The sequence below is a fragment of the Bos javanicus genome, chromosome 27 (genome assembly GCF_032452875.1).
Source record: "Bos javanicus breed banteng chromosome 27, ARS-OSU_banteng_1.0, whole genome shotgun sequence".
In the NCBI taxonomy this organism is placed as follows: domain Eukaryota; kingdom Metazoa; phylum Chordata; class Mammalia; order Artiodactyla; family Bovidae; genus Bos; species Bos javanicus.
In genome coordinates, this window is record NC_083894.1 from 34884875 (window position 1) to 34897843 (window position 12969).

General features: G+C 39.0%; 1 protein-coding gene across 2 annotated transcripts in view; it reads left to right on the forward strand.

The window, feature by feature from the left end:
- The window catches only part of LOC133240026 (disintegrin and metalloproteinase domain-containing protein 18-like), a 104881-nt gene that overhangs the window by 88477 nt on the left and 3435 nt on the right, over positions 1-12969 (forward strand). For both annotated transcript variants that reach the window (XM_061404550.1, XM_061404551.1), the window contains 2 exons: positions 3305-3419; positions 11463-11619. In XM_061404550.1, the coding sequence (XP_061260534.1) occupies positions 3305-3419; positions 11463-11619 (272 nt within the window). The remainder of the gene's footprint in view (positions 1-3304; positions 3420-11462; positions 11620-12969) is intronic.

The following is a 12969-nucleotide window of genomic DNA, read 5'->3' on the forward strand; positions in this document are numbered from 1 at the left end:
GAGTCTTCTACAACACCACAGTTTGAAAGCATCAATGCTTCAGTGCTCAGCTTTCTTCACAGTCCAACTCTCACATCGATACATGACCACTGGAAAAACCATAGCCTTGACTAGATGGACCTTTGTTGGCAAAGTAATATTTCTGCTTTTGATTATGCTATCTAGGTTGGTCATAACTTTCCTTCCAGGGAGTAAGCGTCTTTTAATTTCATGGCTGCAATCACCATCTATAGTGATTTTGGAGCCCCAAAAAATTAAGTCTGACACTGTTTCCACTGTTTCCCCATCTATCTGCCATGAAGTGATGGAACCAGATGCCATGATCTTAGTTTTCTGAATGTTGAGCTTTAAGCCAACTTTTCACTCTCCTCTTTCACTTTCATCAAGAGGCTTTCAGCCATATGGGTGGTGTCATCTGCATATCTGAGGTTACTGATATTTCTCCCAGCAATCTTGATTCCAGCTTGTGCTTCCTCCAGCCCAGCATTATCTATAAACCCCCCAAATTTGTCATTATCAGCATACATGGACAAAACACAATGTCTCCAATATAATGATAGGAAATAACCATAAATGTCTATTTCTTAAAATGTGCTAGCCCTATATTTATACCTTTAGGTATGGGAATAAATTCATAATTTTTCATTAGTGATGTTTGTTTGGCAAAAACCTGGGAATGAGTGTTTATATGTTTGTGGATGTGGGTATGTGTGTTTATCTGTGAATATATGTAAAACAGAAAGCGCTTAGCAGTGGAGAGGGACTTAATTAGTGGATGAAGGCCCTCTTTTGTGTGTTAGTTGACAGTCATTTCCGACTCTTTGCGGCCCCATGGAGTATCGTTGCCAGGCTCCTCTGTCCATGGAATTCTCCAGGCAGGAATATTGGAGTGGGTAGCCATTCCCTTCTCCAGAGGATCTTCCTGAACCAGGGATCAAACCTGGATCTCCTGCATTACAGGCAGATTCTTTACTGTCAAGCCCAAGGGAAGCACTATGTATCAATATATAGTCTTTAATAAACTTAGAAGACAAGCATTTTGCCTTCTTGCATTTCTTTTTCTTGGAGATGGTTTTGGTCAAAACCTCCTGTACAATGTTACAAACCTCGGTCCATAGTTCTGCAGCCATTCTGTCTACCAGATCTAGTCCCTTGAAACTATTCATCCCTTCCCCTGTAAAATCATAAGGGATTTGATTTAGGTCATTCCTGAATGGCCTAAAAGGAGAAAAGGAAAGATATATCCAACTGAATGCAGAGTTCTAGAGAACAGCAAGGAGAGAAAGCCTTTTTAGGTGGAAAATGTAAAGAAATAGAAGAAAACAATAGAATGAGGAAGACTAGAGCTCTCTTCAAGAAAATTAGTGATACCAAGGGAACATTTCATGCAAGGATGAGCACAGTAAAGGACAGAAATGGCAAGGACCTGATAGAAGCAGAAGAGATTAAGAAGAGGTAGCAAGAATACACAGAAGAACTGTAGAAGAAAGTCTTAATGTCCCGGATAACCATGATGGTGTGGTCACTCATCTAGAGCCAGACATCCTGGAGTATGAAGTCAAGTGAGCCTTAGGAAGCATACCTATGAACAAAGCTAATGGAGGTGATGGAATTCCAGCTGAGCTATTTCAAATCCTAAAAGATGATACTGTTAAAGTGCTGCATTCAATATGCCAGCAAATTTGGGAAACTCAGTAGTGGCCACAGGACTGGAAAAGGTGAGTTTTCATTTCAGTCCCAAAGAAAGGTAATGCCAAAGAATGTTCAAATTACCATAAAATTGCACTCACTTCACATGCTAACAAGATTATGATCAAAATCCTTCAAGCTCGTCTTCAGAAGTACATGAACCGAGAACTTCCAGATGTACGAGTTGGATTTAGAAAAGGCAGAGGAACCAGAAGTAAAATTGCCAACATCCATTGGATCATAGAAAAAGCAAGGAAATTCCAGAAAAAAACAAAAAACAAACAAACAAAAACATCTACTTCTGCTTCACTGACTATCTTAAACACTTTTTCTGTGTGGATCACAACAAACTGGAATATTCTTAAAGAGATAAGAATACCAGACCACCTTATCTGCCTCCTGAGAACCTGTATGCAGGTCAAGAAAGGCCAGTCAGAACTGGACATGAAGCAAAAGATTGGTTCCAAATTGGGAAAGGAGTATGTCAAAGATGTATATTGTCATCCTGCTTATTTAACTTATATGCAGAGCATATCCTGCAAAATGACGGACAGGATGACTCACAAGCTGGAATCAAGACTGCTGGGAGAACTATCAACAACCTCAGGTATGCAAATGATAGCACTCTAATGGCAGAAAGTAAAGAGGAACTGAAGAGACTCTTGATAAGGATGGAAGAGGAGAGTGAAAAAGCTGGCTTAAAACTCAGCATTCAAAAAATGAAGATCATGACATCTGGTCCCATCTGCTGCTAAGTCGCTTCAGTCATGTCCAACTCTGTGCGACCCCACAGATGGCAGCCCACCAGGCTTCCCCGTCCCTGGGATTCTCCAGGCAAGAATACTGGAGTGGGTTGCCATTTCCTTCTCCAATCTGGTCCCATCACTTCATGGCAAATCAGTGGGGGAAAAGTAGAAACAGTGGCAGATTTCATTTTCTTGGACTGCACAATCACTGAGAATAGTGACTGCAACCACAAAATTAAAAGATGCTTCTTGGGAAAAAAATATGACACATCTAGATAGCATATTAAAAATCAGAGACATCACTTTGCCTACAAAAGTCCATATAGTCAAAGCTCTGGTTTTTCCAGTAGTCATGTATAGATGTGAGAGTTGACCATAAAGAAGGCTGAATCCCAAAGAATTGATGCCTTTGAACTGTGGTGCTGGAGAAGACTTTTGAGAGTCCCTTGGACAGCAAGGAGATCAAGCCAGTCAATCCTAAAGGAAATAAACCATGAACATTCATTGAAAGGACTGATGCTAAAGCTGAAGTTCCAATACTTTGGCCACCTGATGGGAAGAGCAGACTCATTGGAGAAGACCCTGATGCTGGGATATATTGAGGGCAAGAGGAGAAGGGAGCAACAGGATGAGATGGTTGGATGGCATCACTGATTCAATGGACCTGAGTTTGAGCAAACTCAGGGAGATAATGAAGGACAGAGAAGCCTGTTGTGCTACAGTTCATGGGTGGCAAAGAGTTGGAAACAACTTAGCAACTGAACAACAACAAACTTAGAAGATCAGGGATTTTATTCTTTTGAAAGTAAGTATATATGACATACAGAGACTATCATGATTCATAGTAATTACACATTTTTCTGTTTCAGATATGTAATAATTTAGGCAATTGTCATTGCATTCCTGACTATACACCTCCAGATTGTGAATTACACATTGGTTCACCAGGAGGAAGTATTGATGATGGATATGATCATAAATCTTGTGAGTAGAAATTAAACTTTTAAATTCTAGAATGTTTTAAAAATAAAGCATCAAAATAGGATGCTTTATGAAATAAAGAAATACACTATTAACTAAAATCTTTCATGATCTCCCAAGTGACTAAAAGAATTACTTTGAATAGTGGCTTTCATTAAATTAATGTTAAATAACATTTGCAATGTGCTTTCCACAGAGACACCCAGTTTTAATCAACTCAGTTACTAAAATACAATATAGTACTCAAGTTTCAATAAACATCATGTGTGCTCAGTCGCCTCAATCATGTCTGTCTCTTTGTGAGCCTATGGACTGTGGCTCAGCAGGCTCCACTGTTCATGGGATTTTCCAAGCAAGAATAGTGGAGTGGATTGCCAGTTCCTCCTCTAGGGGGTCTTCCCAACCCAGGGATCGAACCCAACCCTGCATTGGCAGGCAGGTTCTTTACCACTAATGCCACCTGGGAAACCCTAATAAACATCATAGCATGAATTAAAAAATAAATATGGATGGGTGAACATCATGCAAATTATTTGCATTCCATGTTATTAAAAACTTTACAGGTTATTAAAAAGCACGTCTAGGATAAGGTGTTTATTTTGAATGAAATTTATGTAAAAAATGTATGACGAAATATAAGTATACGTATTTACTAGGAAATAATAGTAAATCACATTTTGAGTGATGAAGTACAAGTTTATATTTTCTCTAGTTTCCATGAATGAAGGCAAGTTGCTATTCATTGATTCAACATCTATGATAAAAACTCTCAATAGGGCTTCCTTTGTGGGAAGAATCCACCTGCCAATGCAGAGGACATGGGCTCAATCCCTGGTCCGGAAGGATTCCACATGCCACAGGACAGCTAAGTCCACCCACTGCAGCTATTGAATTGATATGCCCTAGAGCCTGAGCTCCACAACAAGAGAAGCCAGCTCAGTGAGAAACCTGCACACTGCAACCAAGAGGAGCCACTGCTCATCACAAACTAGGGAAAGCCTGCACTCAGCAATGAAGACCCACCACAGCCAAAAATAAAACAGATAAATAAATCTTAAAAAAATAAAACTGTCAACAGTGTGGGTATAGAGTGACTATACTTCATCAAGGTAGAGTCCACATATGGCAAACCCAAAACTAACATCATTCAGTTCAGTTCAGTTCAGTTGCTCAGTCTTGTCCGACTCTTTGTGACCCCATGAATTGCAGCACGCCAGGCCTCCCTGTCCATCACCAACTCCCGGAGTTCACTCAGACTCATGTCCATCGAGTCAGTGATGCCATCCAGCCATCTCATCCTCTGTCGTCCCCTTCTCTTCCTGCCCCCAATCCCTCCCAGCATCAGAGTCTTTTGCAATGAGTCAACTCTTTGCATCAGATGGCCAAAGTACTGGAGTTTCAGCTTTAGCATCATTCCTTCCAAAGAACTCCCAGGGCTGATCGCCTTCAGAATGGACTGGTTGGATCTCCTTGCAGTCCAAGGGACTCTCAAGAGTCTTCTCTAACACCATAGTTCAAAAGCATCAACTCTTCATCACTCAGCTTTCTTCACATCATACACAATAGTTAAAAGCTGAAAGCTTTTCCTCTAAGATCAGAAATAAGACAAGAATGCCTATGCCCACTACTTTTATCCAGCACAAAATTGAAAGTCCTAGTCACAGCAACTAAACAAAAATAAATAAATAAAATAAATCCTAGATTTTAGTTGTATTTGATGAGTGTTTTCTTTTTTTAAAAGTTAACTTATTTATTTTTATTGGAGGATAATAGCTTTATGATATTGTGTTGGTTTCTACCTATATCAACATTTTAGTTTGCTTTTTAATTAATTTATTTATTTTTAATTGGAGGAGAGCATTTTAGTCTTATTGGACTACATGGCCCAAATTGTTTCATATGCATCCATTTGTAAAATTTTTCTTGTATTTGTGTCATTTCAGTGGAACAGCTGGACACCCATAAGCAAAAGAATTATCCTACTCACAGACCTCACAACTTTCAAATATTAACTCAAAATGGATAATAGTCCTAAAGTCTAAAAGTATAGCTAAGGACAAGTTCAGGCAATGGTAGTGACTGGAGACAGTGATATGCATATACTTGGCTGTGGGGCCCAGGTGCAGGTGTCCAGGTGGTGGCAGATGTCAGCTGAAGATGTGTTTGTAGTGATCAGGGCTGGGGTAGGTGGCAATGGCTGGAGCCAACTATTGGCTCACTGGCTGTTCCGATGGCCCTGAATGTCAGTGTGCTTTCCCATTGCTTCACACTCTACTTCTGCGAATGCATACTACAAGGGAAATCAGTGATGAGGTGTGGAAATTGAGTTCTGGGGCATGCCAGTGCACAATCGGACAGGCTAGCTCCAGGTAGGCACAGTGATGCCCACCACTGTCAGAAGTCCGATTGTGACCTGGATCTAACAAACAGCTAGAGTATGCTCTCCTATAGCTGTTCTCTTCCTCCCCTGGGTGTGTGCACTGTCTTGGAGGTCAGGTCTTGCTGGGGGTGTGCAGGTTCAGAGCTGAAGGCAGGGGCTGGTTACAAGTAGGCATGGTGGTGCGGGCCGGTCAGAGAGGCAGAACCTGATCTGGATCTGACAAACAGCTGCAGGGGCCATGGGTGTTGATATGCTCTTCTGTGGCTGGACGCTCACCCCAGAACATGCAGTGGAAGCCAGAGACGAGTCAGGCTGGGAACACACAAGTGCATGACTGCAGGGGCTATTCACAGGTGGACACGGTAACATTGACCAGTGATGGAAGGCAGGACCTGACTCTGTCCACAAACAGCAGTGTGTGGCCGGGAAGGAAGGCAGGGGAAAGGGAAGGCTAGCTGGCTATACATTCACCTGTGGCTATAGGTTGTTGTTTTACCAGTCAGTTGCTGAGTCGTGTCCCACTATTTGTGACCCCATGGACTGTGGCCCACCAAACTTCTCTGTCTGTGAGATTTCCTGGGCAATAATACTGGAATGGGTTGCCATTTCCTTCTTCAGGGGTTCTTCCCCACCCAGGGATAGAACCTGTGTCTCCTTCATTAGCAGGCAGATTCTTTACACTGAGGCACCAGGGAAGCCTCTGCAGATTACTTCCACTTATATCAGAGGGTTTGGTCAGTATATCCTTCCCCCCAAAGCATATGGATTAAAAAGAAAATCAGTGTTTCTGTACAGTAATATGATCCTATATGAAAAAATCCTAATGAGTCACCAAAACCTAAAGAGTAAGGTGGAAGAAAATGAGATCAATATACAAAAAACAATTGTATATCTACAAACTAAAAAGAGACAATCCAACAATGACATTAAGGAAGCAATTTTATTCATGACAGCATAAAAAACAAAATACTTAGAAATAAATTCAGTGGAAAAGTACATGATTTGTACACTGAAAACTTCAAACCATTGCTGAGATAAATTAAAGAAAATTTAAGTAACTGAAGAGACATTTATGTTCAGAGTTTGGAAAACACTTGTTACAAGGTCAGTTCTCCCCAGATTTATCTATACACTCAGGAAAATCCCGTTGCAAGTCATCCATCAGGTTCATTTGCAGAAATTGACAAGCTGATTATAAACTTTATACAGAATTTCAAAGGGACTAGTGTTGTCAAAATAACTTTGAGACAGAGTGATGTTAGATAAAATACATCACCCAATTACAGAACTTTCTATAAAGTTACAATAATCAATGCAGTGTAACATTGATTTTAACATAGACATGTAGATCAATGGAACAGAATAAATCACTGGAAGTAGAGCCACAGATGCATGGAAAACTAATTTTCCATAAAGTGCAAAGCAAATCAGTGAATAATGGATAACTTTTTCAGCAAAAAGTGCTGGAACAATTATATACTCACATGCAGAAAAAAATAATTCTGTACATCACGTGTAAAAATTCACTCAAAGTGGATCACACACCAAAATGTGAAGCCTAAACGTATAAAACTTCCAGAAGAGAAAATATGAGAAAACCTAAGTGCCTTTGGATTAAATGATTATTTTTTTTAACATGTGATACCAAAAGCACATTCTAAGGAGGAAAGGTGAAAATTTGGATATCATCACAATGAAAAGCTTTTGCTCTTCAAAACTCTTGAAGAGTTTTGTATATAACTAGAGTTAGGTATATAACTAACAAAGTATTTATATTCTGAATATATACAAATTTTATATTCACAATATAATCTTTGACAATTAATAATGGAAAACAAACAGCCCAATAAAGATGGGAAAAATATGGATACTTTATCAAAGAAGATATATAGATGATAGATAAGCACATGTAAAGATGCCCAATGTCATTGTTCATCAAAGAAATGCACACTAAAATCACAATTACACAATTACTGTTACATTCTTTTAAAATTTATTTAAATTTTAAAGACTAACTACATGAAGTTTTGCCAAAATGGGAGGATAGTGTCTCATACACTATTGTTGAAATGTAAAATTGTACAGTTTCAGCTTCTTCTTAAAAGAATCTTATTTATTTATTATTTATCTTTGACTGTGCTGGGTCTTCATCGCTGCACGGGGTTTTTCTAGTCAGAGTGAGCAGGGGCTACTCAATAGTTGTGGCGTGAGGGCTTCTCACTGCAGTGACTTCTCGCTGCAGAGCACAGGCTCTAGGGCCTGAGGGCCTCAGTAGTTGCGGCTCCCCAGCTCTAGAGCACATGGGCTTAGTTGTTCCTTGGCATATGGGATCTTCCTGGATCAGGGCTGGAACCCGTGTCTCCTGCACTGGCAGGTGAATTTATCACTGAGGCTCCAGGGAAGCCCTTGGCTTCTTTCACCTATCATGTAATGCAGTCACTTTACTGCTTAACCAAGAGAATAGAATGCCTTCACCCCTACAAAACTTTGTACACAAACGTTCATAACAGCTTTACATGTAATAGATACGATTTGAAAACAACCCAAAGACAAATCAACAGGTGATGGATCAACAACGTGTGGTATATTCAAAAAACAGCATACTATTGAACAATAAAAAGGAATGAGCCACTGTTAAAAATACCAATGTGGATGGATGTCAACATTTCTGCTGTGTGAAAAAAGCAAGATTAAAATGAATACAGACTGTGTGACTTTATTTATATTAAATTGTAGAACACCTAAACTAATAGAGAATGCTGATTTGGTTGCTTGTGTTGGGAGTGGCAGCAAAGCAGCATTATATGGGCAAGAAGAAACTTGTGGGTGATGGATGTATTCACTCCAGTTGAGCCTTGGACTACATGGATTTGAACTTCTCTGTGCATTAACAGGGATGTCTCGCATGCTGCAGTCCATGAGGTTGCAAAGACTCAGACACAACTTGGCGACTGAACAACAAGTGCATCCACTTGTACACAGATTTTATTTCAATAAATACCACAGTAGTGTAGCATCAGAAGTAGACTAAATCCATGGGCGAGCAGCTGCAGATATGGTGGAACCTGCACTGCAGAGAGACCTCAGATATGGAGGCCCAACGCTAAAGTTAAACATGAGTGTTTAGACTGCTTGGAGTGGATCCCCCAACCCTGCAACGTTCAGGAGTCAACTGTCTTTTGACTGATGTGGTGGTTTTATAGATATAAACATATATATATATATATATACACAACATATAATATACATCTCAAATAGATTCATGTATTTGCATCTAAAATAACAGTAAATCTGTTAAAAAATCACAAAATTTAAATGACATCAAATACAAGAGTCACACTATTTTGTTGTCAAATCTCAGTCATTAAACTTATTTTCCCTACCAATACTGATAAGAATTTTACATTAATTGAAGAAAATCCATAACAACCAAAACAAAAAATAATCTTTTAAGTGCATGCCTCATTTGCTCTATCTTATCCATTGTATAGTTATAGTGTTCACATTTCATCATATACGAAGAATCAGTTCAGTTCAGTTCAGTTGCTGAGTAGTGTCCGACTCTTTGCGACCCTATGAATTGCAGCACACCAGGCCTCCCTGTCCATCACCAACTCCTGGAGTTTACTCAAAATCATGTCCATTGAGTCGGTGATGCCATCCAACCATCTCATACTCTCGTCCACTTCTCCTCCTGCCTTCAATCTTTCCCAACATCCCGGTCTTTTCAAATGAGTCAGTTCTTCACAAGAATAACTATATAATAAAAGAAGGAAAATACAAGCTATACCAAGACTCTCATTCATTGCTAGTGTGAATGTAATTCCTACAACCACTTAGGAAAACCACTGGAAAAGTTACAAATGTTTGGTTTGCTGCTGCTAAGTCACTTCAGTCATGTCCGACTCTATGCGACCCCATAGACAGCAGCCCACCAGGCTCCCCCATCCCTGGGATTCTCCAAGCAAGAACACTGGAGTGGGTTGCCATTTCCTTCTCCATTATAATCTGTCAAAAATGATCCATGGATTAGTGATTTTCCATGGATGGTGGCTGAAAGAAAGTAGATTAGAGGTAGTGAGATGCTGGTAATATTACTTTTCCTGGATTTGGTGCTGGTTACATAGATGTGTTCAATTTAGAAAATTCTCTGAGCTATAAAATGATGACGTGAATGCATGTCTGTTAGTATTGTTACATTTCTGTAAAAAATCTACTAACTAAATAGTAATGGAGAAAAGCAATATCTTTTTTTTGTTGTTTTGGTTTTTTTAAATATAAATTTATTTATTTTAATTGGAAAACAGAATTATGATTAGAAAATTTCCTGGTGTGTACTTTTGAGACTCTAGCAGAGTATGTCTTGAGATCTGGATTATTTTTCTAATTATTTGCCAATATATTTATTTATTGTGTACTTTTGCTGCTGCTGCTGCTAAGTCACTTCAGTCGCGTCCGACTCTGTGCAACCCCATAGACGGCAGCCCACCAGGCTCCGCCGTCCCTGGGATCCTCCAGGCAAGATCACTGGAGTGGGTTGCCATTTCCTTCTCCAATGCATGAAAGTGAAAAGTGAAAGTGAAGTCGCTCAGTCGTGTCCGACCCTCAGCGACCCCATGGACTGCAGCCTTCCAGGCTCCTCTGTCCATTGGATTTTCCAGGCAAGAGTACTGGAGTGGGGTGTCATTGCCTTCTCCGTGTGTACTTTTGGGAATTGTGTAATATTTGAATTTTTTAAGACAGCAAAAGGGCATACTATATTGTTGACTGTCAACAAGAGGGAAAAAATACACACCACACGCACATTACATATAGGTAGATACAGACACAAGTATGGGTATAGAAATGGATTTTATTCACATGTATAAAATATAAATACTGGATGGAGAAACATAGTCATTTAAAAATGGTTTCCTTTGAGCAGCAAAACTATGTGACTTGGCAAGGTAGTGGATGGGGGCTTTTCACAGCATATTGCTAAATTTTTAACTTAACCCCTACTAATATGCCACCTTTAAAATAAATAAATAAGATGAGTGTAGTAAACAGACTTCAAACTGCAAATACAGTATCATAATATTTTAAAAATATGCATAAAAGATGATTAGTAAGCCTCCAATACTTTGGTCACCTGATGCGAAGAACTGACTAATTGGGAAAAAACCCTGATGCTGGGAAAGATAGAAGGCGGGAGGAGAAGCGGACAACAGAGGATGAGATGGTTGGATGGCATCACTGACTCGATGGATATGAGTTTGAGCAAGCTCCAGGAGTTGTTGATGGACAGGGAGGCCTGGTATGCTGCAGTCCATGGGGTCGCAAAGAGTGGACACAACTGAGTGAATGAGTAAGCCTATGAAAAATATTCAATTGTTTTGGGTATGAGCTTAAATGCCCTTTTATTTTCTCATATATGACAGTTTGCAAGGTCTTAAACTTTCAATTATGTATATTATTTTACATGTATGCATATGATTGCTGCCCAACTCTTTGCAACCCCATGGACTTAAGCCCGCCAGGTTCCTCTGTCCATGGAATTTTCCACGCAAGAATACTGCAGTGAGTTGCCATTCCCTCCTCCAGGATGCATATGATTAAAGTGAGATAAATAGAAATTTATTCAAACATTCAGTGAATATCCACTTATTTCTGTGTTTCACTTCCAGATACAACGTTTACTAAAAAAGGCTACAATACACATCAGAACTGGCTTATTTTAAGTTTCTACATTTTTCTGCCCTTTTTCATAATTTTCACCATTATGATCATGAAGCGAAATGAAATGAGAAAATCATGCAACAAAGAGAGTGTGGAATATGAGGGGTAAGTAAGATTTTGCAAATAATTTAGTATCTCAAATTGTGCTAGTCATTAACCAGTGTCATAAATTCATAATTATATAATATTTGTTATATTTATTATGAAATGTGTGCTATTTTAAAATGTAAACAAATGTCCTTTTATCCATTCTGTTTTCCCAATAGTTCATTATTAGCATATTAAGACAAATCAAAATTTTGACTGCTCTAGAACTGTTTTCCTGATGAATATTCCACAGTGTAGTAGGGACTTAATATGAGAAAACTATATTTGGTATATCATTTTAAGTTCCTAAGTAGATCTAAATTAAGTAGCAGTGTTTGTTTCCTTCAGAGAAATCCTTTTTATCCAATTTAGAATTTATATTAAAAATGTCATTAATAAATCCTTGAACCTCAAAATATTTTTATCTCTTTAGTAGTCTCAAATGTTAAAAAAATCTCTGCAGAATTCCTCTGAAATTAGGCACTGTTTCTTATAAACCTGTGCATGATATTCTTACTTTTGTCCATCTTCCTTTCTGATGACCTAACTCTTTAACTCATTGAAGGCAAGAAACCTTTATATTAATCCCAATATGTGACAGCATGAATGAGGATTTTAGCCTCAAAGTGACATTTTCTTTGAAAACTATTATTGTGTGTTGTGCTTAGTCGCTCAGTCCTGTCTGACTCTTTGTGACCCTGTGGGCTGTAGTCTGCCAGGCTCCTCTGTCCATAGGATTCTCCAGGCAAGAATACTGGAGTTGGTTGCCATGCCCTCCTCCAGGGGATCTTCCTGACCCAGGGATTGTACCCAGATCCCCCACATTGCAGGCAGATTCTTTACCATCTGAGCCACCAGGGAAGCCCATTTTATGAAGACATACTCAATTATACACACATCACATGTATATCATTTAGGGAAATGTTGGATCATATTCACTGAAAGAGAAAGTGACTCAATCGGCCATCATGAGACTTTACAGAGGAAAAGAAAAAAAGAGAATTCAAAGAAAGCCTTGACAGGTAATGTTGTTGAGGGAACCTGTGTAATGTACATGCTGAATACAGCTCCATATCTAAAAATTCATGCTGTCCCAGCCTTAATGACTGTTCCTTTACAAACTCTCCCACCAGACCTGGGATGTGTACCATTAAGCCTTCCATCTTTGTTTATTCTATAAGTATATACTGGAGCTTTTGAATACATAATTTTTACCAGATGGGAAAAATTGTTTTATCTTATAGCCATATATTTATTTCCATCATGCATTAGGCTAGGGCTGTGGGTTTAGGTAATAAGTTCACAGAGCTGGAACATCATTCTCATCACATCACATCAAAGACAAATGCTATGAACTGATAATATCAA